The 26,907-nt window shown below is 49.4% G+C and overlaps 1 protein-coding gene across 4 annotated transcripts in view; it reads right to left on the bottom strand.

Annotated features, from left to right (window-relative positions):
- Positions 1-272: 272 nt before the first annotated feature.
- The window catches only part of LOC8039561 (vacuolar protein sorting-associated protein 33B), a 63,488-nt gene continuing 36,853 nt past the window's right edge, over positions 273-26,907 (bottom strand). For all 4 annotated transcript variants that reach the window (XM_029979040.4, XM_040222255.3, XM_029979041.2 and 1 more), the window contains 4 exons: positions 25,813-25,917; positions 5,296-5,398; positions 3,507-3,593; positions 273-838 (listed from right to left, as the gene is read on the bottom strand). In XM_029979040.4, the coding sequence (XP_029834900.2) occupies positions 759-838; positions 3,507-3,593; positions 5,296-5,398; positions 25,813-25,917 (375 nt within the window). In that variant the 3' untranslated portion in view covers positions 273-758. The remainder of the gene's footprint in view (positions 839-3,506; positions 3,594-5,295; positions 5,399-25,812; positions 25,918-26,907) is intronic.

Here is a 26,907-nt window from a genome sequence, read left to right as displayed (position 1 = left end):
CATGCACAAAGACTGAGCACAAAATGTGTTGTGAGCAAGCTGGGCACGTCATGTGTCTGACATCATAGGGTCACGTCGTCGTCGCTGCATGTCATGACGTTATTATGATGTCATCATAGCATCATCATAACATTGCATGACATCATAATGACATCACCACAACATCATGTTACCATGACGTCACAGCGAGTCACGATGACATCATAGTGTCATGTTACATCACAGTCATTCGTGATGGTTCTTCATGATGGTCTTCTAGCTGATAAAACACATTCTGTGTTAAAATAACTTTTATTTGATGCAGTATGACGATGTTGTACCATCACCCTGCCGAGTTGGTAGCTCCAGAGCACCAGTCCATTTGACAACAGAAACTAATAGGGATTTGCAGGTAGCAGGTGTGAGTCCCAGTCGACGTGCTTGCAGTCTAACTGAGACCTTTCGTAATGCAGCTAGGCACCGTACAACACTAGCATCGGCCCAGGCTGACAAAACCTAGCTAAACTCCAAAACATGTTGCCTTTATTATGGTCTGAAAGAACACTTTCCTGGAGATTTCCACCATAAACTCCCATCCCAACACACTCTCGTGTGATTCATCATTAGTGAGCAAAACGTGAAAGCCGAATACTACTTGTGTTGGGAAAAGCACTTCACGCTCATCTTCATTCCCGTAATACTTGCTCAACTCATTTGCGTAGCGCCTTTAAGAATTAACTGTGCGAGTAAGGACCATGCGACACATCCAAGGGCAGCTGTCAGTGCTCCTTAGGGATCACACTTTCCAGCAGGGTGTTGCCATTTACAGTAGCCGTGGCCGCCACAAGGACCTGATAACCTGCACAGAGTACGGTGAGAGGCACGTGTAAGGTGCGAACATAGGTACTACCACTGGTCTCGCATTACGGGGCAACTCCATTTTATGCTCCAACCAAAACAAATAATTGACATTGCTTTGGTGAGCCATCATGGTGGGTCAGCTGCTGCTAGTGAACAGCAACCAAAATTGCTCGTTACTTGTTTTAATTTTCTCAGTTCAAGGCAAAGCCACACATTGAAAGGTGCCAAACAAGTTGATAACGGATGCCACCAAACTCACTTATTCGGAATGACAATATCTATAAGATGAAGATCGAAATATGAGCAGTGGCTGTTGAACTCTTACCCCCAAACCTATATACAGGCTAAAATGTAATTTCAAATAAAATAAAAATGCATACTTGGCACAATGCATGGGGCATGTGTTTTTAGATTTGTTACCCTTTTGTTTCAACTGAATGCACTCCATATCTACATCAACAATGCTTATACACTGCTGTTTACAAGGTGTTCCACATTTACCCAAAGCATCAAGTAGGAACCAAAATAAGGGATCTGCTAGTAGACGACAGAGTTAGCGCCCCCTGCGAGGGCAGCAGCATAAAGGCACCCTGACGCCTAAGCACTTAAAGGGAAGATGGGGCACTTCTGCATTTGAGAAAAAACACTTGAATTGCATTCATTTGGCCTTTAGAATAGCAGATATCACAATTATATTTCAATGCGATGCGCCGGAGTGCCATAAGAGCAATTTCAGAATAGGGCTGAAGCCCCGCCTCCCTAGCCTTGGGCAGCCAAAACATCCGTCGATGACGTCACATACAGCGACTGTCTTTCGCGTTTTCTCGCGTTTAACAATACTTACGCAGCAAATGGTTTGGGTATTCGGGATCACGGGGTAAAAATACACTAGGATTCGCTTCTAACTAATTGTTTTCAAGAAGCTCCGTAGCTTCCCTTTAACAGCAGCTTCCATTCCGGCCACTACGCGTCCGTCGAAACAAACCAGCGTGGGATTTCATTGGGCCTTTTAATTGTTTAGATTTAAATACTTTGAGCTGAGTTCAAAGTGAACCCACTAGGAAGCCTTGGGCTGGCATCTGATGCTTCACCGAGACTTATGCTCTTCAGGAAAGGCTGAAATGACCTACCTGGGTTAGAAAAGCAAGTTTTTGGAAGTTTATGTATATATTCAAAGAGAAGTTACCTAGTTCGAAGAGACTGGCAAAGAGCTGACAGGCTTGACTCTGAACCGCCTTGGACGCTGCCTCCTTTACTAAGGGCAGTTTTGTTTGATAAGGCCAAAATATATATAATGCTGCAATAGTTATCCTTTTAAATCAGTTATTGAGGTATAAGAAAAAGCATTTTTCACAATTAAGAACATACCATAATATCCCGAGAGATAGCCCACCTAAAATCGAAAGCAAATACTAGAGTGAAAATGAGCAGTGGGCTAACTTTCGGAGTGCAATCAAGAAAAGTTGAAAAAATGCTATTTTTAGTATATGGGTCCCAGTGTTGTAGGCATTACCAAACAAAAATAACTAAATATGTTACACGTTACTTGCAAAAAGAAGGAACGCATTACAGACCTACGTTACTTCAGAATAAAAGGAACACGTTACCGTGACCAATGAAAGGTAATGCAGGTTACTTTTGCATTACTGTTTATTGATAAATTGACGGTAACAGTGTTTTTCGACAATGGGACAAAGGGCATGGGCGTTGGAGCTTTTCTAAAGTGGGACTTTTTGTGTGGGGAAAAAGAGGAGAAATTTTGATGGTATGTGGAATGAGTGAAGTAATTAATGACTTGGCACATACACTTCGTTTCAGCTTAAATCCAAAAGCAGCCGATGCTACGAGATAATGGGACCAATCAAGCGTGTGAAAGGCACAAGTCACTGGGCCTTCTTTGTCTATGATTGGTTCAATGATCATAGAACCTGTACAGAAACATGACGAACACCATGATGGTGACCTTTTGACGCTGCCTGATTGGACCCCATCAGCTCACAGTGTCAGCTGCGTCTGGAGTTAAGGTAAAACAAAGAACAGAAACACAAAAGAAAGTTAAGTGTATTCCTTTCAGGCCTTGGGAAGAAGATGTGACGAGTAACGTAACTATTTTAGCGTTATTTGAAAAAAGTAACGTAAGTATGTTACCCGTTACTGTTCTAAAAAGTAACGAGTATGTCACTAGCTATGTTACTGCAAAATGAAATGTGTTACGGGTAACACCGTCACTTGTAACATATTACTGCCAACACTGATCCGTCCCTGCCAAACTTGTTATCGCAGCAAGGTGCAGTGTAGCAAAGACGACTATACTTCCTAGTCAGCAATGTTTGCTTATATCCCGCTGTAGCCAACTAGCCGCATTTACGCCGAGGTTATCATTGATTCGAGCCCAACACTTTCTAGGAATGGGCTATCTTTAGGTGTGTAATAAAAATTGCAAATCAAGCCAAAAATAGGGCTGGGGCGTCTCTCGGGATGCTACGGCAGATAGAGAAAAGCGTTTCTAATCAATGTGATCTCCAGAATTACACTTGCACTTTTTTCACGCAGCAATATTATCTTTACAGTATGCTTCGAACTCTGTATAGTGCTTTGCTTCCTAGAGTTATATTGGGGTGAAGTCCACCCCTCGTGCTTGGTGGTGGCAGCAGCAAGGCACCCACCTTTGAGCCTGGCCAGCAGGCGAAGTGCAGACACCTCGGCGAAGGTGACTCCACCCAGGAAGTAGACCAGCACCAGACCAGGAGGTTCTGCACCACACACGAGACACCGACTGTTTTACGCGTGCTCGTCCAGCTTGTGCCCGTTCGATGACGTCTTGCAACACGAGTTCCACGTTTTGGCGGTTTGTTTTTCTTTGAATTTGGGGCTGGTTTTTCGGTGCTTATTCTTTCAACGTCCATTTTTGGTGTCAGACACAAAATTGTCACTTGTCGAAGCTTATGCTAAAGGAAACAGAAGATGGCTGTGGTATCCCACAACTGCCAGACAACATGTGCTTGACCCAAATACTTGGAAAACGTCCTGGTGTAATGATAACAAAAAGGGGTTCCCAAAGAAAGTGGCAGCCTCGCAGACAGTCCAGTGCAGGCTGTGTTCTGGGGCAAAGCAAAATAAAGCTGCAGATAAACACTTCTTCCCGAGAAGCTTGTGTTTTTCCTATTAGGTTTTTCCTGTTTGCCCAATATTAATAAAACCAGCCAGGGGGTTACTTTCTGGGGTTTATCATTATGTGCCAAAAACATGGAACCCTGCTTTTCATGCACAAACATGTCGCCACGATACTCATTCGCCAGACTATAAAGCGATTAATGAACTCGTTGATCGCGTCACTGAAGCGCATTAATGACCTGGGCTAATATGCAATCATGAGGGGAGAGGATCAGAGTTTCTATTATAATGTAAAATCCCGTAAGAACACCCGACCAAAATAAAAAGATGAATGGTAAAAAACATGGGGGTGGGCTATCTTTGGGGCTGCGACAGCAAAACTTTGTAAAAAATTAAAGATAAACACCGGTGCACCCGCTACAAACCATGTTACTCAAGAACTGATACCGCAGACCGCGGATGAAGCAAATTTACAATACGATAAACACGCGAGAATTTGCGACAACGTTCTGTGTAACAGGAAAGGAGACCGTAGAATGCAAACGCAGCAGATTCATGTTCCACGGTGCGAAAGACACGTGGGAACCCGCCACGAACTCGCATCTCACGGGAATGGATACAGCAGATCACGGACGCAGCAGATTCGAGTTTTATGGTGCAATGAACGAGCGGAAGACCGCTGCAAACTTGCGTGTCATGGGAACTGATATCATGCGCGCAAATCGCAGACGGAAATGCGGAAACCCGCTACAAACCCGCATGTCACAGGAACGAATACCGCAGATCGAAAATGCAGCAGGCTCGCATTTCAGAATGCAATATACACACGTGATTAACTCGAGTGTCAGAGAAAACGAAATCACGCGTGCCGATCCTGGTTCCCGCCAGACATCAACGACGGGAATTGAGGGGAGGGCGATGTTTAGGAATTTTTATATTAGTGATATGTGAGCGGATCTCACGGGGGAGGGCGTTATTATGGGATTTTACGGTAAGTACTTTGCTAAATTCCCCAATTTTTAAGTTCCCTTTTTCTGATTAGCTAACCAACAATCTCTGACCAATCGGGAGAATAAAAGGTGCAAAGCCTCGTTGATGACGACAATCTAGAGGTAGGTCCTGGAACCTTACAAAAAATTAGGCTTGTGCTTGAAGCCTCCATTAGTCCATGGTTAGAGGATTGCATTATTGCACTTGAAACAAATCTAAGTTTTGCAAAACATGTTGGTGATCTCTGGGCCCCTTAGAGGGGCCCAGAGATCACAACATCAACTTTCAGGTCACAAGAGCTTCGTCCCACAGTTGATTGATGACTGAAACAAGACGTGCGCAAACAGGTACCTCTGGAGGCGCCCCTGGACTGAGGAAGGGTGAACGTTGACGTCGGCCCAGGAAGCAGTTTGAGGGCGTCCTCATAGCCATGGATGCCTTCCCGTTGCATGATCTGCACAGGATGAGAACAGCCTTGCACCACTGCCAGGGACATCTCTAGCAGCACGTAATGTGCCAGACACCACGACAAGCATGGAACCGCTACAGTAAACTTGTGTTAATTCGACATTTGACCCTGGTGGGACCTTAAAATTTCAGACGAATTCTCCAAAGATTGAATTAAAAGATAGACGGAAAGCGATTTTGGCTGGTCTCACTCTTATCGGAAGTAGTGATGTTTTCTTGCCGTTTACGCCTAAGACGTGCGTTGAACAGCATGCTCTGGAGGGTGCTCGGTTGAAGTGCTTTCGATGGCCTTGTCGTCCTCGCTTTCATATCATAGCCGGTCACGCTAACTACAATGTCATAATCTGCAAGCGGTCCGCAGACTTCGATGCCGTTGTCAACATTCACGAAGAAGACTCCAACCAGTCTCTGGTGCAAGACAGCTCCATGTCGGTGGCACATGCATCGGTGGACCTCGTGCCAGCGTTTTCTTTGATCTCCTCTCTTGACAGATCACCCTTGGCAACATCCTGAATAATAGCCGTCGTCTAGCGATGAAAACCAAGATGTACTTCCCGTGTGATGCCATAAGCAGTTGATGTCGCAAGACAATTTAGCTTGAGGACATGCAGAGCTGCAGCCCTAGCTGGTCCTGTCAAAAATGCACAGACTCCACTCCCGCACTCTCTCGTGTGGCCATTGCACTTTCTGTTCAATGGCGACTAATATTCTTGCAAAAATAGACCGCGCTTCCATGCAAAACATTGCACGACGGAGCTAAGAAGTATGCAGTAATCCATACTTCCGCCCATTTCGCTCCCTGCTGGGGGCAATGAAAGGGGTGAGTGGCACTGCTGCCACTGTGCAAACAAGGCGGAAACGATCCTCTGTGCAATGACTCCAAAAAAGCACACCCCAAGTAAAAATAAAGAAAAAAAAATCCTTGCGCGAATTATAATTTTTTTTTTCCTCCTAGAAATGTATTGGTGCCTGCCTGGACTTTTGAATGCAATTGAATTAAACGAGAAGAATTAACCGAGATGGAATTCACGCTAGTCCACTGTGCCATGCTGTCCACCCTTTTTCACAGTGTGCAGAAGCTGTTATAGCTGGTGAGAAGCAACAAAACGGCGATGAATGGAAGTTTATTTGCCACTGCCATCTCTCTTAACTATGAGTCGGAGAGATGGCTTTCTCCCAACTCAAGCGCCTCATGGTCGAGCTCGATTTTGAATATAACACAATGTATGTTTCAAAGCATGTAATTTCGAATAAAAATCTTGCTTTATATTCGTGCAAATACGGGCATGCCAGAGCATTGCTTAGAGGGACCATTAAACCAAACAATACTCTTATTTGGAGCCTCCACTAGTCTACGCTTTAAAGGATTGCAGATTCTAATGTACCAACAACAAATTTAATAGTTTTGCAAGGTCTGTTTGCTATACCGGTACTAGTTTGTCATTTCTGGGCTCACGTCTGAACCAACTTCTAAATAAAAATTATAAGGCCGGTGCAGGTAGAAACGGTAGGAATTTATGAATTAGAACACATTAGATATTTGTTTACACACATTACGTTTTGCAATTGGGAAATCATTCAGGTAGAAATCATTCTTCAACTCTTTTTCGGCCGAAAACTAGTCCTCAGACGCCTGCAACAAGTCCCAGGCAACCCAACAACATACTGACATAAGGAGGATTATCTTTCGGAGATTAATAATGATACCATCGATTGAGCTCGCTGGACATGCAAGCTGGGGGGTAATGGTAGACATACTACACTGGGTCATGGAACCCCCTAAGTGACCAAATGGGTGAAAAAACAACTCCGAAAGCCACCTATGTCACAGGATGCCTCATCAGAACTAAGGTCACAACAACTTCACAATAATGCAACCCCATGGGGAAGAGGAGAAGCATTCTATTCCCCAGCACAATTTCGTGGCCCCTTGCATCAGGTAATATTAGGCAGTACAGTGCTATCCACTTATAACAATACTATATATATAACGATGCACCGCTTATAATGATCAATTTCTAGGCTAGAAACAATCAGTTTCTAGTCAAGATACAATGATAATCAGTTATAACGATTGAAATTTTGGGTTTTCTCAGTATCGTTATTAGTAGATTGCACTGCATACTGTGTTCTCCAAAACTGAACCATGGTAGTGCGGTTTTGCAACATCGGCACTGAAAATGCATCCTCGGCAATTCCTTTTGTGCTGTATCCTACCTTATCCATTTTAGTCCTTCTGTTGGTATTGCTCTCTCTAACAATGTAACAATATCAGTGTGCTATCCAGTGATTTTTGACCATCAATGTTTTGGGAACCTCTTGTGGACCGGCCGAAGTGATGGGAGACTCCCTCGTCCACAGCAACGGAGGGGGCTGGAGAGCAGCGAAGTGAGGAGTTACGACGAAGACACACTAAATTGATAGTACAACCAATTACTGGTAGAAAATGAACTTGCTTTACCATTGCGCAGTGAAGAAACATTATGCAGTAGGGTGATTGTGCTGATAAAGACAAGGAATCAGAAAAATAAAAGAAAAAAGAGCAGACTAGGAAAAAAATAGATGACTAAAAAGCGAGCACGTGGTGCGGCGATTTCATCGGCATCTGTTGGTTCACAATCCCACTAATGGCGAATTCGGGTGGTCAATCACCAACGAGACCGAGCCGGCGGAACCGGCAATCAGACCCGCGCCGGCGGCACACCACGTGACCCTCACCACCCGAACACAAAACGCCAGACGGTGGCAGTTTACTTCGCCTCTTGACCGCGCGACACCGCTAGCGAGAGGCTGTCGCCGCCGTTACCGCCGCCACCCAAGTCCCAACGGATTGAATTGACTCGAGTAGTGGCTGCTGAAGTGACTTCAGATTAGTTTCCTTCTTTCGTTCATATTTTTCTCACTGACCTTCTCTCCCATTTCGGAAGCGACGACACCGGATACAGTCTGGCGCCTACTCGCCCGGCCGTTTGGAGCTCGGGCGGAAAAAGCGCCGGGAAGTTGCCGATGCTTGCCGGAGGACCACCACCCGAACAGTGCGCGCCAGCCGGACACTGACCACGCGAACACTACTGCCGGTTTTCCGGCAAAATAAGTTGCCGACGATTAACCACTCGAATTCGCCATAACCAAGGGTGGGGTTACATCTTGAAGGGGTACGGAAACGAAATTCCAGCGCTCACTGTAAGCTTTAATGTCTTGCATGTAGCAGCATAACCTCAAAAATACCAGTCTTTCGTTGAAAGGCACAAGCAAACTAATTTTAAAGCTAACTAAACAATCTTTCGATGTGCACCTGGTGGATGCATGTGGAGCCTATATGGGAGGTAGTCTAGCAACATTGGGGAACTTGCTACATAGTCATGACGTGGAAAGTTCCATCGGAGCAGCGCCGCTCTATGGAATTTCAACGTTTTTCTTCTTCTTCTTTTTCTTCCTCCTCAACTCACAAATTGTGCATTGTACCAAACAGTCCAAGAAGACGAAAAGGAGGGACTCCCCTCTTTCTCGGACATTTGTTTCTGCACCCGGATACAGCCATTCTCCCCTTAGAAGGTTAGCCCGTCGCTCAAAACTTGGACAAAAGTTGCTTTCCCCACCCCGTTCAGCCCTAAGCTGACAGTGTTGTGGAAGCTACGTGCTCCTTGGGCCAGCCACATGCTCGTCACCTCTTGGGTACTTCGAACGGCTCGGTTGTAACGTGTTGACGCTATTGACACTACCACAACGCTGATAACGCTACCAATGGCAAAGCTCATAACCACGCCAGCCTTGCCACGTCACGAATCTGTTTCTGTTTTTGTTGGCGTCGGATATTCCATGACGCATCGCGCTCTCCGTTCGCTTCTCTTCGAGCGCTTGCTCGAGTGCACCGTCTGGAACGAAAAATATAGCCAGTCGTTCAAAATACAAACGTGTGATTACCATTTGCGGTTATTATCCGTCATGCTTGACTCATTTCCGAACGAAATTTGAATATTTCAATTTTTGTTTCCGTACCCCTTTAACAAACAATGCTGCCAAAGTTACGAGCACACGCGTGTGGCAATAGACTTCTTCCAAAATCGAAGCGCCCCATCGCGGCTAAATGCCACGCAGTGCACTCTGGGAATTAGTTGGCCACTCAGTTTCAGTTTCGATTGAGCAGCTTCATTTCATGCTATCATGCCGTGATCGAATGCGCTGCTTGCGTTTTCGATTATCTGACTTTTCACGAATGTACAATACACTCAGTCTCGAGCGATACAAAACGAAGACCGGGGCACTTTCCTTGGTTCCCGAAACATTGGATATTGTGTGTGCGTATGCAAACGTAGTAGGATGTGGCTTAGTCGCCTCACCCCACGAGTGCATCTTTGAGTTCGATTTCCATAATCCTGTCTAGTACCAGTGAACTACAACTGAAATTTGGTCACCATGAGCCTTACACATATTTTGTTTCCCAAACGTCCGCTTCTTGTTATACTCCATTGGGCGAAAAGCAAGCCGCATTCTCACAGGAGTATCAAAGTTGAGCCCAGCGTTGATGCATGAACTTTTAAGGAAACACGATAAATTCGACCTTACTACTGCACAAAAGTTACTATGATGTCTTCCCCGTGTCGTCATACATCTCCCGCTCAAATTATATGCTGATAGGAGATTAAGTTTTCGCAAACGCTGAGATCGGCTAGCTACAACAGAGACCCTAACAAGCATCCCCTACTCCTCGTGAAGCCTTTTTGAACAAGCTTTTATTGACGCCCCAGATCTGTTTGAACGGTCTGTCTGAAATTATCTCGGCATACTCAGTCAGGAAGAAAGCAAACACATAACAAATATTATGGCCAATAGCAACCGTCAAATCCACTTTGAATAATTTAGTTCGCCTGGCGCACCGCATAGGGGTTCACGCCCGTCTGGAGCACTTCTGGCGAACGGTGCGACAATCTTCACACAAATGCTCGACTTTTGCTTTTTTAAAACGGTTTGTATGCTCGAATGGGCTTATATGATTGCAGGATAACTTTATGCGCATACGTGATGTTGAATATTAGTGGAATGCAAGCGGGTGGGGACTTCGCTTCGTGCAGTGCTGCGGGTCAGTACACTTAAGAAATAAGAAGTGTTCAAATTGAGATTTTTCAATGGCGCCTCCAAGTTTTACCTTGCATACTCAGGCGTATTAAGGAAAACAGTAATTGCAAAAAGTTATATTTCGTCTATAGACGCACAAAACAAACAAACTTCCTGATGAGCAACACTAATGTAAAGGTGCGAGCTCGATGCATGCATACTTATTTGTTGTTACAACTTGTTGACTCATACACAAGCAAGATCCCCGAGCTTTGCAGCGTCGAGATTCCCAGCACTGGCTCGTTCACATACCTTGAAACGTTAACAGAAAGGCTCGAGTACAAAAATACAATAAGCATGTGTTAAGACAAGCTATACGTCTCGGGCTTGTGCTAAAGCTTCGAGGTCTGGCCATTTAGGTTAGTTTAGAGATCAAAAATGACGCTCTCGGGACCAGAAAACATGAGATAACGGCCGTTAATAGTCTAAGTTCTGTGTGATCTCTTGTCGACATGTCAATTGAAACCGAAACCATGCCATTCTCCTCCCTGGCCAACTAGTTCCCAGAGTGCAGCGCGCGCAGTGTTGCATGCAGGGGTTTATGGAAGTAGTCTATTCATCTACGACATCTGAGGGGTTCCGTGGCCAGAAAAAGAAAAGGAAGCAAGCGCAATGCCTCTGCATCAGAAAGATGGGGTAGGCTTGCAACTTTACGTGAGGTCTCTCCCTCTGAACTATCCACCACCAAGTTCACAGAGACAGAGGAGACCCGCATCTATGCTCCATGTCGTCCGCCCCCGAAGACAGCACATCCGAGGAATTCTCAATGCAGCTCCACTAGTGCATTGGAGCAGGACAAAGCCAATGTATTGGACCGTGATCTGTAATCGCACCTGTCTTCTAAGCACCAGTCGACGTCAAGTCTCTTCAAAACTCTGAGACTTTGCCATTTCATTTGAAATTCTCTGTTACTTAGGTTGTTCTTCTGTATTATATAAGCTGTTACCGTATTTACTCGAATGTAACACGAGTTTTTTTCAAAACTTCCCTCACCTAATTTGGGGGTTCGTGTTATAATCGAAACGCCTCAAAATTTGCCTTGGCGGTGTCGCTGCACATACTCTTTAAACTGGCTACAAAAAATCTTGCGATCTTTCAATCTTGTGCTGGCAACATATACATGCTGGCAACATCCAATCCAATCGAATCCTATTCTTGTTTGCGACGTGTTTGCGACTCATTGCGCCCTTGTGCCCGTGTTTTGCGGGCTGCTATTTTGTCCTTCCGCGACTTTGCACTCGAGCAAATGGCAACGTGACGAGCTCAGTACGATGCCTGCTTTAAAAGAAGTGCAATTCTGATGGTCGAGGAAATCGGAAACTCTGCCGCGGCTTGACGGCTAGATGTGACAGAATCGACTATCCATGGATGAAGGCTCCAGCGTGAAGCGCTCTTGAAGTGTGAGCCCGGCCGAAATGGCTTTCGCGGACCTCGTGGGTGTCCGCCACGTGGTACAGCCTCTCGCACGACATGGTGGTTTGCGCGTTTAAGAAGTGCTTTATATCGCATTACCTGGATGGCACGGAGGATGACTTCATCTGGGAGGAAGAAAGCAGCAAAGAGGGCTCAACCACCGGCGACAATGACAATGAACGGGACGAGTGAAATTCGGGGGGTACACTTGATCACCGATGGCGAAAGCGACGAGTGAGCAAAACTCATTTTATTTTTAGAAACTGGCAGGTGTTGGCCACTATGTGCAACCAATAAAGGCACTTTTAAGTCTTTTAGAGCGCAGCTCTTAGGGGCCCGTTCCCGGCTTGAGCGGCGTCGGTGTAACCAAGGTCACCCCAAGGTCACGCGACCCCCAAGGTCACCCCAAGGTCACGTGACCCCTCCCCCAGGGTCACGTAACCCCCAAGCTCACGTGACACCCAAAGTCACGTGACCCCTTGAGGTCACATGACCACCCCCCCCCAAGTCACGTGACACCCCCCGAGGTCACGTGAACACCCCCCAGGGTCACGTGACCCCCCCCCGCCGAGGTCACGTGACCTCCCCGATGACGTCATTGTCACTGATAACGTCACCGGCATCCGCATCGTCATCATCACTGATGACGTCATCAGTGAAGTCACTGATGACGTCACCGGCATCCGCATCGTCATCGTCATCATCGCTGATGACGTCATCGGAGTCCGCATCGTCATCGTCACTGATGACGTCATCAGTGATGTCACCCCCCAAGGTTACGTGACTCCCCCAGGTCACTTCACCCCCCCCAGTACCATTCCCTCCTCCTCCTCAAGAGCTGCGCTCTAATTCGGTGTTACAGGGTGTCGGGCTCAACTGCGCATGTACAGAGCTCCGGGCACGGATGGAGTGCATGGTTGAAGGAGACAAGGCCATCACGCTGTGCTCAAGCCGTCTGCTCAAAATGCAGCACCCGGCGGCGGAACACCTGGGATCGACGCAACACCGAGCAACGGCGAAAACCTCAAAGACTGACGGCGATGACCTCAACCGCACACACGCCGGGGAACGCGGGTGTAGTCTTTGGAGGTGCTACGTGCGCGGCATCACGTTGCGCCCTTGGCCTACCATACGGGATGCGGTCGACGACACACCCCGTCGTTTCCTCGGCCTTGGACTACGGTCGGGACGGCCAAGCTCCGGTCCGCGAGCGCCTCATCCGAACGGCGGTGTGGCACGTTCCGGCGACACCAGATACTCTAGCTGCATGCGGGCTACGCGGCCTACGTGACTGACGTCTCGTTCTCGCCCTTGGCTGAACGTTATAAAAGCAGGGGACTCTATTGTCAGGGGGACAGACCCCAAGCGGGACTCAACATGCCTCTTGCTGTAAATATGCAATAAACTATCATATCAGTCCTAAAGGAGTTGCTTCAAGGTGCCGGCAGATTGGAACCGCAGCCCGTCGAGGGGCAACTAACCCGATCGACGAACGTCGGGCGCCTTCACGGACAAAGGTGAAGAGGCGGTTGCAGAAGTGGCGCAGTCGGCAGGATCTGCTTAGGCTGAGCTGAAGAACTCCGCTGTAACGAGGGACGACCGGGACTGGTGAAGGCGGCGACCTCAAGCTGAACCATGGAGAGCCATCGGACACTCCAAGCTAATCCGACCAGCCGGGGCACCGAGGGCCGCGCAGCGCTTCGGTAGCTAGGCGAGTACCCCCTTGGTTCCTGTTGGGCACATGTTATGCCAAAGCCTTGGGTTTTGAGGAGTGATATCGCTAAGGAAACAGGGGAAATGGCGGATGGGGCGGGAGATGAGTTGGCACTCACAGGTCAGACGGGAGGAGCAAATACCACATCAGAGGCGGCGTCGGAGCAGCAGATTATGCTGCTGCAGTTACAGTTAAAAATTGCTGAGGCAGAACGAGAGAGGCAGCGAATGGAGCTGGAAGTCCAGCGGCTGCAATCACAAAGGAGTGCAGAGCCTGGCGAGGTTGACAGCAGCTTCGCGGTGGGCGTAAAAGCGGACGAGGATAGATGGCTGAAATTTGCAGGTCTATTAAAAGGTGTTCTTGTGCCAATGCCGAGCCAGGAGGCACTCGTGCCCAGCTGGTTCGAAGATGTAGAAGCCACCCTTGAGTCGTACGAGGTGCCACGCGAGTGGTGGGCCGGACTGATCTCGCCGCGGCTTAGTGAGCGGGCACGGGGTCTTCTCACGCGGCTCTCTTCGGAAGAGAGAAGAGATTACGCTGCTCTGAAAAGCAAAATTTTGGATGGTTTGCGGCTTTCCGCGGCTGAATACAAGCGTTTGTTTTCTGGGTCGACGAAAGGAGCGAAGAAAACTTGGGAGCAATTCTCAGTGAGGTTAGAAAATTACCTTGATTACAACCTGGAAAGTTGCAAAGTGAGCTCGCTGCGAGAATTTAAACAGCTGACGGTAGCAGACCGTTTGAGGGAGTGTTTAACTACGGAAGCGCGGGCGCATGTTATTTTGAATGAGAAACCGGGTTTCCTCAGGCCTAGCGAGGTAGTGAAGCTAGCAGAGAGTTACGACGAAAGCCGTAAGAACAGGCCTGCTGTGGTGTCTAGCACGGGTGCGCCGGTTGCGAATTTGACGGCAGGCGAGGCTGTGGCGTGGTCGCAAGCAAAGAAAGCCAACTGGGACGCACGTATAAGGAAACAGTGCTTCAAGTGCCACGCAACGGGGCACATAGCTAAGCAGTGCCCAACGAGGGAAACCACGGAAGCATGCCTCGTCAAGGGCAGAGGCAGGTCTGTCGTTGCTCGGGTAGCCTTTCCGCAGTATGAGGAGGAAGCTCCCCAAGCTCGAATAGGACTACCTAAAGTGAGCAAGGTCGTCGGTACGAGAGGAGTAACACTGACTAACGCAGGTCGAACATTACGCGCAAGAGTTGATTCAGGGGCGGACATAACAGTTGTTAGAAAGGCAGCTTGTCAGAAATATGAGAATGCAGGGTCGATCATAAAGTTGACTGGTGCGTTTGGAGAACAGGTCATTGCAGAGCTGGCCTACGTTCCATTAACGGTGACAGAGGGCATACCGCTCGTGTCATTCAATCCGTCAGAACGAGGAGTCTTGTGTGCGCTTACCGACAGGCTAGTCACGGGAGTGGATGTTTTGATCACTCTCGAGGACTACGACCAGCTGCTCAAGGAGAGAGTGGGATGCGAAGTTCAGGAGGACACAGAAATGCGTGGTGAAGAAGTGGAAGAGGAAGAAAGCTTAGACGAACTAGAACACACCGAAAATACACTGTCTTGCGCGGTGGAGGCTGAGAGCTTGGAGGGCGGTAGCGCGCAGACGCGAACGACGCGGCAACAGTTTCGCGAGGCGCAATTGGCAGATGAGGCGTTGCGTGAGGCATGGGAGCAGGCTAGGGAGGGGACGCATGGCATGACAATACGTGACGAGTTGCTGTTCCATCAGGAACCGATCGCAGGACATCAGTGCTGTCAACTCGCGCTACCGTCAGATCGCCGCTCAAAGGTGCTGAAGATGGCACACGATTTGGCGTGGGCGGGGCACCTCGGTGAGCGGAAAACGCTGCAACGTATAAAGGGCTCCTTTTTCTGGCCAAGTATAATTTTTGGAGGGGAAGAAAAAGAAGAGGACGGCGTGAGAGTTAGAATCGAAGACTGAGACCGGGAGGAAGCGGCGGATGGAGTCCATGGCTACGCTCCAGGACGCGCCGGCCCTTGCTGTGCACAAGCTGTCGCGGCGAGAGTTTCGCACTCTTCTTCAGACACCTAGGAGACAAGGGCCTTTGCTGCCTTTGGCATGTCACCACGGTTCGTCGCCGCAACGAACTCAAACTGTAAGACCTTCTCTGAACTGCGTCATTTCTTGGAACTGTAGATGTGCTTAAGCGTGTGTGTGTATTATTTCCCCTTTTTCTGTGTACATACTCCTTTGCTTTCCGTTACATCTTTGTCTTCCTTTTGTAAATATAATAGGTTGTAAATTATTCGTTTTCGGCATCGCCTCTATCGCATTCGCAACGTCTCCGGCCGAACCGTGACAATGGCGAGCTTGCCAGGAATACTTCTAACATCCTGATATTACGAAGTCCGAGATGCGCGAATGTTGATAGAGATATGCCGATACACAGAAGTGTAATTTAGAGCGAGTCATCACTACGTAAAACATGTGCCGGTAGTGAGGACCCAGTCTCATTATTTCAGGGCCATGGAAGTTCCTTCAAAATAACGCTCGTAGTGCAAGGTGATGAGATGGATCTGTGTAAAGTGCAAGAGATTGGAAACGCTGTAGGACTAGAAGGGATCGCACTGAAAGAATGGTTGAACGGTTTGCTCGAGGCAGAAAAGGCTGACCTGAGAGAAGAGCAAAAGTGGCAAGAGTTGCTACAAAAAGAAGGCGAGCGGGGACGTTTTGCCTCGGGAAAGGAACAAGAGTGGAGAGAAGAAAGCGCCACGGAAATGGCACGCATAAAGACGGAATGCAACCACCTGGAGGAAATGATAGCGCTGCTGGAAGCTGCAGAGGAGGCACAAAATGGTGCGGAAATGTCGAAGGATGACGTCTCACTGCAGATAGAAGGTCCAAAAAGGAGGAAAGCTTCGGAGCTTACGGGAAATTCTGACGAGGCTTGTCTGCTTGTCGCAGAAAACGACAAGATGAAAAGTAAGAGAGGGTCCTTCGGAGACTCGGATCCCCATTTAAGAGCTGGTGCGGAAGCTGAAGCTTCAGCCCTTGCAAGTGAAGGAGATGCTGAGGCGATGATGCGGCCCATGGTCGTACTGAAGAAGGCCCAGCAAAGCAAAAGGAGGGCTAAAGTACGGATGGCTACTTCCGCTGGTCAGAAAGTAAAGAGCAGAAAACATCTGGCACGTGTGGTTCACCGGTGTGCTCAGTGGAGACCCCGGTTGAACGCTCAAAAGACGCTGCTAGGGCAGTGCAACGGTAAGCTTAAGAGGCCACGAATTGGCGCGCAAGTGAAATGTCACAGTGTCTGCAATGGAGTAAAAATGCCAAACAAGAATCCAAGCGCGCGCTGTGCTGACGTTGGAATTGCGATCTACCCTATCGCGATTGACCGCGCTAAGTTAAGCTGTTACCCTGAGATGCTATTCAGCGTTTTGGTGGACTGGACGGCCAAAAGACCAAGACTGGGAGGGTAGCTGAGCACTATGATTTGATTCCATTCCTGGCTGAAACGATTAGACTGGGTCTTTTCCTTTTTCGCAAACGTCAATCCTGATATTTCTAAGTTGCTTTGTATCTCTAGAATCTGTTTGGCAATTTTGAAGTGCTTTCGTCACGAGGAGGGGTGTTTTTGTATTCGTGGCTTGTACTACAAAAGTGCAGCATGAAAGGAGGTTGAACATTGAAAAAGAATTACTTTGTGGTATTTTCGGCACATGGTAGTTTTTGATTTTCGGAAAGGTGCACATTCATTCGGTGATTTTTGTTCTATACGGAATTATTCAGTTTTGAGATGATCGCAGCGCTCGGTGATCGTGCTTTCATTTTTTCACGGTGTGTTTCCTGAACGATTGTGATTGGACGCAATGATTTGTGAGTGGAAAGCTCTTCAAGAAGCCTGTGTTGTGAAAGTGTAGCTGTGGATGATAGCCATTGTGCTTGGTGATCGACGACCGCAAGACAGCACCTTCTGTAGATGAAGATCTCAAGAAAGAACTTCATGTTATGAAATTCTCGTTCGCGGGGGGTAATGTCATGATTCTAAGGCATGACATAAAAGGAAGTTGAAGGGGGCAAGAAGAAAGAAGATGATGCCACGTGAGACAACGATTTTAGGAGGAAAAAGAAAAAGAAGAGGACGGCGTGAGAGTTAGAATCGAAGACTGAGACCGGGAGGAAGCGGCGGATGGGGTCCATGGCTACGCTCCAGGACGCGCCCGACCCTTGCTGTGCACAAGCTGTCGCGGCGAGAGTTTCGCACTCCCCTTCAGACACCTAGGAGACAAGGGCCTTTGCTGCCTTTGGCATGTCACCACGGTTCGTCGCCGCAACGAACTCAAACTGTAAGACCTTCTCTGAACTGCGTCATTTCTTGGAACTGTAGATGTGCTTAAGCGTGTGTGTGTATTATTTCCCCTTTTTCTGTGTACATACTCCTTTGCTTTCCGTTACATCTTTGTCTTCCTTTTGTAAATATAATAGGTTGTAAATTATTCGTTTTCGGCATCGCCTCTATCGCATTCGCAACGTCTCCGGCCGAACCGTGACAGCGGGACGTAAGAGAATACTGCCGCTCGTGTCCTTCGTGTCAGGTGAGGTCCCCAGCTCGTACGCTGGACCGCGTACCATTAATCACGCCACTGGCCAGACCGGAAACCGCTTTTCAGGTGGTATACATGGACTGCATCGGTCCGATTGACCCGCCATCGGCGCGTGGTCACAGATACGCATTGTGCGTAGTAGACGTTAACACAAGATGGCCAGAAGTAGCGTGCCTCAGGACACTGACAGCAAAGGCCACGTGTGATGCGTTATTGGAAATCTTCGCGCGTCTGGGAGTCCCCGAGGTGGTGTGTAGTGATCAGGGGACAAATTTCACTGCAAAGGCGACCCAGCAGCTTCTGTCGAAGCTAGGGGTGTGCCCGAGATTCTTCACGCCGGACCACCCACAGAGTAACGGACTCGTCTAACGTTGGAATGGAACATTCAAGTCGATGTTTTTTCACATTGTGAGGGAGCATGGACGGGAATGGGACAAGTTTGTACCGTTCCTGCTTTGGGCTTACAGAGAGGTCCCGAACGTAACGGGTAAATCGCCGTTTGAGCTGATGTACGGGAGGGTACCAGTGGGGCCACTCTCGATACTTCAAAAGACATGGTCTGGCGATTGGGCTGTCCCGGACACTCTGGGTGTGTCCGCAGAGGAATACCTATCGCGCTTGCGCGAAAGGTTAATCGAGGCTAACGCAAGGGCCGAAGACAGTACTACGGTGGAGCAATGTAGGTACGCTAGCAGGTATAATCTGCGGGCGACAGACAAACAGTTTAGAGAGGGGCAGCAGGTTTTATGGCTCGAGAAAGAGGGCGAGGGCAAATTAGTGGCCAAGTGGAAAGGACCGGCTAAGGTGGTTCGCAGGTTACGGCCGTACAGTTACTTGATTGAAATGGAGGATGGAACATCTCGATCAGTACACGCAAACAAGCTTGGCGCGTACCACGCCCGGGTTGGCGCCGTGGGTTTGATTTTCGAGGGTGACAGTGATTTTGGGGACAACCAAACATTCCCAACGCAGGGTGAACGAAACCATCGAATACCGCTCGCTGCGTTGAGTCACTTGAAGCCGTCACAGCGTGCTGAGGTTGTCGCGCTAATCACTAGGCACGGCCAGGTCTTCGGGGACAGGCCAGGAAGGTGCACAGTTGGCATGCACAAAATAAAGATCAAGGAGGGCGCGGCGCGACAACCCGTTCATCCGTATAAGGGACCAATGTCTTTCCGAAAGGAAGTCGAACAGCAAGTAGAGGAGCTGTTGGCGTGGGACCTGATATACCCTGTTGAGAGCCCGCACGCATATCCAATCGTATGCGTAAGCAAAAAGGATGGAGGGCTGAGGCTGTGCTGCGATTATCGTAAGCTCAACAGCATCACCGAACCAGACGCATTCCCAATGAGTCTACCCTCCGAGTTGCTGCTGCAGGTGGCAAAGGCGAAGTATATAACCTTGATTGATATGTTAAGGGGATATTGGCAAATACCACTGGATGAGCAAGCACAAGCTCTCACGGCATTCGTGACACCAGTTGGGCAGTACGCCTGGAGGGTAATGCCATTTGGACTGAAGAATGCGAGCGCCACGTTCCAGAGAATTATCAATGGCGTGCTAGCACCCCACAGGGAATACGCGTGCGCGTATATTGACGATCTCGCTGTATTCTCCGAGACATGGGAGGAGCACCTCCAGCACCTTGAGAAGGTGCTCACTGCAGTCGCGGCCGCAGGCTTTAGAGTGTGGGATCTTGCTACTAACACAGGTACCGATAGAGTAACCAAAGGATTGTCTCAACAGCGGCGATATCTCAAAGGAGACGTCAAACCTAGTAGCCCGCGGTCCCCACATCTCCGCGGCAAGGTAGACGAACGTTTAGGGCTACATTACCGCGGGTAGGTTCGATTAATTACCTCCGTTGGTGCCAATGATCGTCTACCTTGTCTCACTCTCTCGAATATAGCGGAAGAGAAGACACACGTACCAGAGTAAGGACAGAGTCCAAGAGCATTTATTAATATACTCTTCTATATGAACTACAATGTCCCCGTCCAAAATGCCCCCCGCGCCGGCAAGGTAAGAAAAGGTCCTTACCTGGCCAGACGCGGGGTTCCGGAGAGCCAAGACCGGGGAAGCATCGGAGAAGTCGCCGACGCACGTCCTATCTGGTGGCGCTACGCGGTCTGAGGCGCGCTGTGACAGTATCTGGGTGGACGAGTGACTCCAAGACTTTCGGAGGTTATGTTTCTCTGAAACCCAGGCGCCATGTAGCCAGAGCGCCCTTTGGCGATATCTGTCAGACTCGCGTGATCCAGGTGGAAGAGTGACTCTAAGAATCTCAGCAGTTACGTCGCTCTGAAACCTGGCCTTGCCTCAAAAGAAGGATCCACACCGTTGTGAGCCCTTGATCAAGCCGTATCGGGTGCAAGACATGTTTTTCTAGCCTCGGTAAGCTAGCTAGCTCAAATAGTTGGCGAAACTAGCAGGTTTGAGCGTGTGAGCTGCGGCCCCTTTTGTCTTCCTCCCTGGGGAGCAAGATGGCGGCTATTTTGCGCGGGAACTTGCATCTTCCCCGCTCGCAGACGCGCTTGCATGGCGGTTTGTTTCTATCCGCCCCTTCGAAGTCCCCGTATCCGTTTACCTCGACTTCCGAAGACGGGCCAGCTGCAGACTGTTATCTGTTTTTGGCCACTTATAGTCTACGGACTCTTCCGGCAACTATAAAACCGGGTAGTGTGGGCAGCCTATTTTAGCTGCCTGCGCAAAGGATTGAGAACTCGGCGTTTTTCCTAAGAGCTCTCTCCCCGGTGCCCACATTAAGCGAACTCAATTAGCTTGCTTGGTATGTGGACGCGTTTCGAACGGAGGGACTCCCTTTTATATGGCTTCTTCCGGTGTCGAATCGGGTCACTCTGGCATGTTCCTGTCACCGTTGACAAACTGGCCACCTTTTTTGTGGTTTTTGTTTGTCGTTTGCCCCTGCCCGTTTTGCCGCCTTTGCGGCCTGAGGCAGGCGAGCGTCGGTTGCGCGCGTCCCCTCGTTTGGAGGCGGCGGCGCCCTTTCTTCCCTTTGGGGAGGTCTATGGCCGGCTCTGGGCGTGTTGGCTGCTGGCGCAAAACGACTTCGCAGGTCTGCTCCGAGGTCGTGCACCCCCCCTTCACCAGCCCACTGCGGCCGAGATGGCGCCGAACCCCCTGGGCAGCGTGTCTGGGACTTCCCCAGCTGGTCTCCGCCGGTGGGCGGCGGTCGTTGGTCTTTTGGTGCTGCCGCCTTCACGACCGCCTGACTGCCCCCCACTGCAGGCCAGCTTGTACCGCGACACCTGGGTCCAGCGGCGTCAAAATGGTGCCTGTGATGCTCTGCGGTGCTGTGGCGACGACTGTCAAGTGCTCGGAACTTGAACTTTCCAGGTCTTCGGTCCTGCGGGCCAGATCTTGACGGCGGACACTGTGAAGACGCGCGCTGGGTGTCGCGTGTATTCGTTGGGGATGCGCAGAGAGATATATTATTTTATGAGAGCAGGTGGGCCTCCTTTATTATTTCTTGAGACCCACCTACCGTTTTAAGGAGGGGGGGATGTGGGGATTCCTCTGGTCTCCCTTCCCCGATGGCTGTGATAACGGCCGCGGGTCGGAACGCTCGGCCTTCTTCGCCGTGAGCTCCGACCTGTTCGTGGGGCGGAGGGCCGCCTGGCTTGGGGGGCTCTCCTCTCACTCTCTCCCGGGGGGACCTCTTCCGTCCCCCCGCTCGGTTGCGGATCACTGCTGACAGGCGAGGAGGTTTCGCCTCTTGTTTTCCCGCTTTCGGGAAAGGGACTCGTCCGGGTGACCGCGAAAGAGATAGGACGTGTGTCAGCGACTTCTCCGATGCTTCCCCGGTCTTGGCTCTCCGGAACCCCGCGTCTGGCCAGGTAAGGACCTTTTCTTGCCTTGCCGGCGCGGGGGGCATTTTGGATGGGGACATTGCAGTTCATTTTAAGAGTGTTCCAATAAATGCTCTTGGACTCTGTCCTTACTCTGGTACGTGTGTCTTCTCTTCCGCTATATTCGAGAGAGTGAGACAAGGTAGACGATCATTGGCACCGACGGAGGTAATTAATCGAACCGACCCGCGGTAATCTAGCCCTAAACGTTCGTCTATATTGCCGCGGAGATGTGGGGACCGCGCTACTAGGTTTGACGTCTCCTTTGAGGTATCGCCGCTGTTGAGACAATCCTTTGGTTACTCTATCGGTACCTGTGTTGGTAGCAAGATCTCACAAGAGTGAATGCAGCAAAGTGTCGTTTCGCGAAACCAGAGGTTGAGTTTGTGGGGCATGTTGTAGGCTCCGGAAAACTCAGCGAAGACCCAGCGAAGGTCAAGGCAATTGAGGAAATACCTGCACCGCAGACAAAAAGGGAGCTCAGGAGTTTCTCGGGGTTAGCCAATTACTACCGGCAGTACGTTCCGGAGTACGCCCGCATAGTGCTGCCTCTCACTAATCTGACCAATAGGCAAACATCACAACAGCTGCCTTGGGATACCGAGGCGCAGAACGTATTTGAAACATAAAGGACTGCCTCAGGCGCGCGGCATCGCTTTACGCACCAGACCCCAATCGCGAGTACATCCTTGCCACCAATGCCTCCGATTATGCAGTCGGAGCGTGTCTTGCGCAGCGCAATGACCAGGGCAAGGAGTGTCCGGTTGCATTCTTAAGTAAGAAACTCAGTCCGACCCAGGCTCGCTGGGCCACGATAGAAAAGGAGGCCTACGCAATCATCTGGGCATTGGATAAATTGGAGGTCTGGCTTTTTGGCGCACAGGTCCGCGTGGTGACTGACCACAATCCACTAAAGTATCTGACTCTGAGCAGTCCGCACAGCGCGAAGCTGACTCGATGGGCTCTAGCGCTACAGAGATTCAATCTGACCATTGAGCACAAAAGGGGAGTCGAAAACGCGAACGCCGATGCACTGTCGAGGCTGGTGGGTGCCAATGAAGAAACGCAGTAGGGGCCCGAGGGCACAGGCGGAGCGGGCAATTCGCAGTACTCAAGGCTCTGTCATGACTTGTGTTCGCGGGAGCGGGGGTACAGTCTACACCCGGACGCGAAGATGTTGAGCTCCTCGTGGTGATGTGATGCATCCCAATGTGGTGTGCATCACAGTCAGAAGGGAGGTGTCGGGCTCAACTGCGCATGTACAGAGCTCCGGGCACGGATGGAGTGCATGGTTGAAGGAGACAAGGCCATCACGCTGTGCTCAAGCCGTCTGCTCAAGATGCAGCACCCGGCGGCGGAACACCTGGGATCGACGCAACACCGAGCAACGGCGAAAACCTCAAGGACTGACGGCGATGACCTCAACCGCACACACGCCGGGGAATGCGGGTGTAGTCTTTGGAGGTGCTACGTGCGCGGCATCACGTTGCGCCCTTGGCCTACCATACGGGATGCGGTCGACGACACACCCCGTCGTTTCCTCGACCTTGGACTACGGTCGGGACGGCCAAGCTCCGGTCCGCGAGCGCCTCATCCGAACAGCGGTGTGGCACGTTCCGGCGACACCGGATACTCTAGCTGCATGCGGGCTACGCGGCCTACGTGACTGACGTCTCGTTCTCGCCCTTGGCTGAACGTTATAAAAGCAGGGGACTCTTTTGTCAGGGGGACAGACCCCGAGCGGGACTCAACATGCTTCTTGCTGTAAATATGTAATAAACTACCATATTAGTCCTAAAGGAGTTGCTTCAAGGTGCCGGCAGATTGGAACCGCAGCCCGTCGAGGGGCAACTAACCCGATCGACGAACGTCGGGCGCCTTCACGGACAAAGGTGAAGAGGCGGTTGCAGAAGTCAGGGAGTTGTAAACGGCTTTCACTTTTTTTTTTTTCCCTTACTTTACTTGCGTTACATTCGTGTTTTTTTGTGTTTCTTTTTTTGCACTGTGAAAAGTTATTTTTTGCATTACAATCGTGGTCGCGTTACATTCAAGTAAATACGGTAATTTGTTCGGTGCCATATTTTGTGATATACACGTTTTTGTTTTAGTGTGTTGTATAGAGAGTGTAGATCACGAGAACTCTCTTTGCGTCGTAAGCCTTTAAGCGTGAACTAATGACCACAGTAATGTTTCTCGTATAGCAATGAAACAAATTTTAGTGCTGGACATGACTGACGAGCTAAGGCTTTGCAGAACCCCAAAATGCTTTCACAGACCCCCCCCCCCTTTTAATTATAACCTTTGCTACTCAATTACAGTCACCGACTGAATTTTTCGGACGCTGATAATTCGGGCTTGTTCTATATTTCCAACCTAAAGGAGGAACCGTGACCTACCCGATAAAAATAGCAGATATTCACGACCAATGTTTCAGACAACTTGAAGCCCTAAAGTTTGCTTTTTCTGACAAAATCGTTGCAAGCGATCAGCAGGAAACACCACTGAGAAGCTGCCATTTTAGATCTTATGTTGGCTGCACATAAATTGGCTTGGTTTGGGGTTTGGCAGCACTACTCAAGTACTTCTAAGTCCTACCACTAAGGCTGTGTTCCAATATTTACTCGTTCTTACTCCAGCAGAAGGGTTTTGTACCTTGGCGTTCGAAAACCTACCCGCATCCAGCGTTTTTCTATATATGTGTTATCACGTGACACGACGAGCTGGAGCAACTCGGATCCATTGGGGTAGGATTTAGAACACAGCCTAGGTGATGCTATGCTAAAGAGTTTTTTTCTCTACCTGCGCATCATTATCATCGTCATGGTTATCATTTTGCTTTGTTTATTTGCTGTTAGTTGTGGACTTGCGCCTCCCATCTTGTCTTGGTGAATCATGTTTTCGAATTACGCTGGCTCGGACGTCATAGCCCCAGCCATTCTTTCGCCGCCGCGAAGTGTCTCTAGGAAGCGCGAAAAGTACTCGACCATAACGCTAGAAAAGAAGGCAGCGATTTTCAAGCTAAGAAAAACTGGCCAAACGCAAACGAAAAAAAAAAAAAATTGCGGTGGCTTAGCTCGGCTATGCCAGGATATACGTAGCGTGAGCTTATGCACACAAAATGAGAGGCGCTATCAAGCAGCTCCGGTGCAGCGTCAGAGTTGGCTACTGCGCAACGGAGGCACACAGCTGGGCACGCGGCGGCGCCAGTGCGTCTGCCGCGGCTATGACGTCACTCCTCTGGAATGTGCAGACCGGCAGGGTACGAGCGGTGGCGGCTCTGGCGCGCCAGCTGTGCGCCGTGTGATGTCACTGCTCCTCGCGCTTGCGCAGCACGGAGCACGGCCCATTATGCGAGCCACGCGAAACTGTTCAACCTCAGCCAGTGTAGCTCACGCTACAAAAGTAACCTGAAGCAAGGCGCGCAGGCCTGACCCGAAGCAAGGCACTATTGACGGCTTTTTCGAGCCCGCTTAGACATAATAAAGGCAAGCTCTTTAATCCGCCAATTTTTGAGACTCCTCTATTATTTGGACATTTTTTCGGTCCCTGCGAAGTTTGAAAAATCGGTCGGTGAATTATCTTGTAGTATGACTAACAATGGCTTATGTTCATTGTGGTGCTATTTGCATGCGAGCACATCGGGTATTCCAAAGTTTGTTAGAGCCCTCCCGAGGACTCCCAGTTTTCCCATTGGCGAGCGGTGAGTAAGCACATACCTGTTCGACGAGCCTGCAGGCGATTGGAACGTAGGCGCCACTGAACACATAGCCAGGGTCCTTGGGACTCCTGAGGTCATAGTTGTCCCCAGCATCAGCCGGAATCTGCACGGGGTTCACTGTGCTTCACCAGACAGCATTACCGCAATGAATAGTCACTTTATCAAATCAAACCTTAGCAACTAAAAAAAAAAAAATAGACAGTTTAGCAAGTTGTTTGCTTCACTCACAGTAGCTGCAATGCATCTCGAGACTCGCACCGCCAATTGGGAGTGGCCGTTTTGTTGAAAAAAGTTTGGTAAACTCTTTTCAACCTCCCCTTGTTTTAATTTAGAGCTGCATTCTTGCGGAAGCTAACTTAAATTTCGCAAGCGTCGTGTGGGCGCTTGGCACGGCATGGCGTGGCGTGGAAGATCGAAGCTAAGAGAATTGGTCGCCCGCCAAACACTCGCCCTGCAAACCAGCTATGCATGTCCGCATGCATCGCATGTTGACGTGTTACGAGTTTCCCCACACGGCACTTTCTCATCAAAGTTCATGCGCTCTCGTCCCAGAAAAGCAAAGAAGAGAAAAGGCACCGAGCTAATGTTTCGAAAAGACGCGTCGGCCCGTGCCAAAAAGATTGATACTAAACTTGAGCGTTGACCGTGTTAATAATAAAATATTATTCTGAGTATGACGTTTTAATCTCACTGTGTTGCTACCCTATTTATCTGATTCTCGTGCACACATTTTTTTGAGCAAGATATACCTCAAAACCCACCTGAGCATTATAATCGGATAAAAACAAAACAAATTGGGAGTATGCTAGTATAATTATTCTCAAATAGTAGGGTGCACGTTAGAGTTGGGTAGACGTGGCACTTGCTTCTACCAAGGCAACATTACGACGGCTAGCAGACAGACTCCGCTGCCCCAGCAGCGCGCAACGAAGTGGGCTTTATCAAGTCTGGAAGACATTGAGTAACAAAAAAACCCAGATGCTGGACCTGTTTGCAGGGCGATTTGATCAGGCTAGCACATATTTCTTCTGTAGGTACCGAATTCTCCTCCCCGACATCTCTGCAGGCCTACAACTAAGAGAAAAGACACCGA

This window comes from Ixodes scapularis, unplaced genomic scaffold, assembly GCF_016920785.2.
Source record: "Ixodes scapularis isolate PalLabHiFi unplaced genomic scaffold, ASM1692078v2 PGA_scaffold1__304_contigs__length_218370807, whole genome shotgun sequence".
NCBI lineage: Eukaryota > Metazoa > Arthropoda > Arachnida > Ixodida > Ixodidae > Ixodes > Ixodes scapularis.
This window is presented reverse-complemented; position numbering and strand designations above follow the sequence as displayed.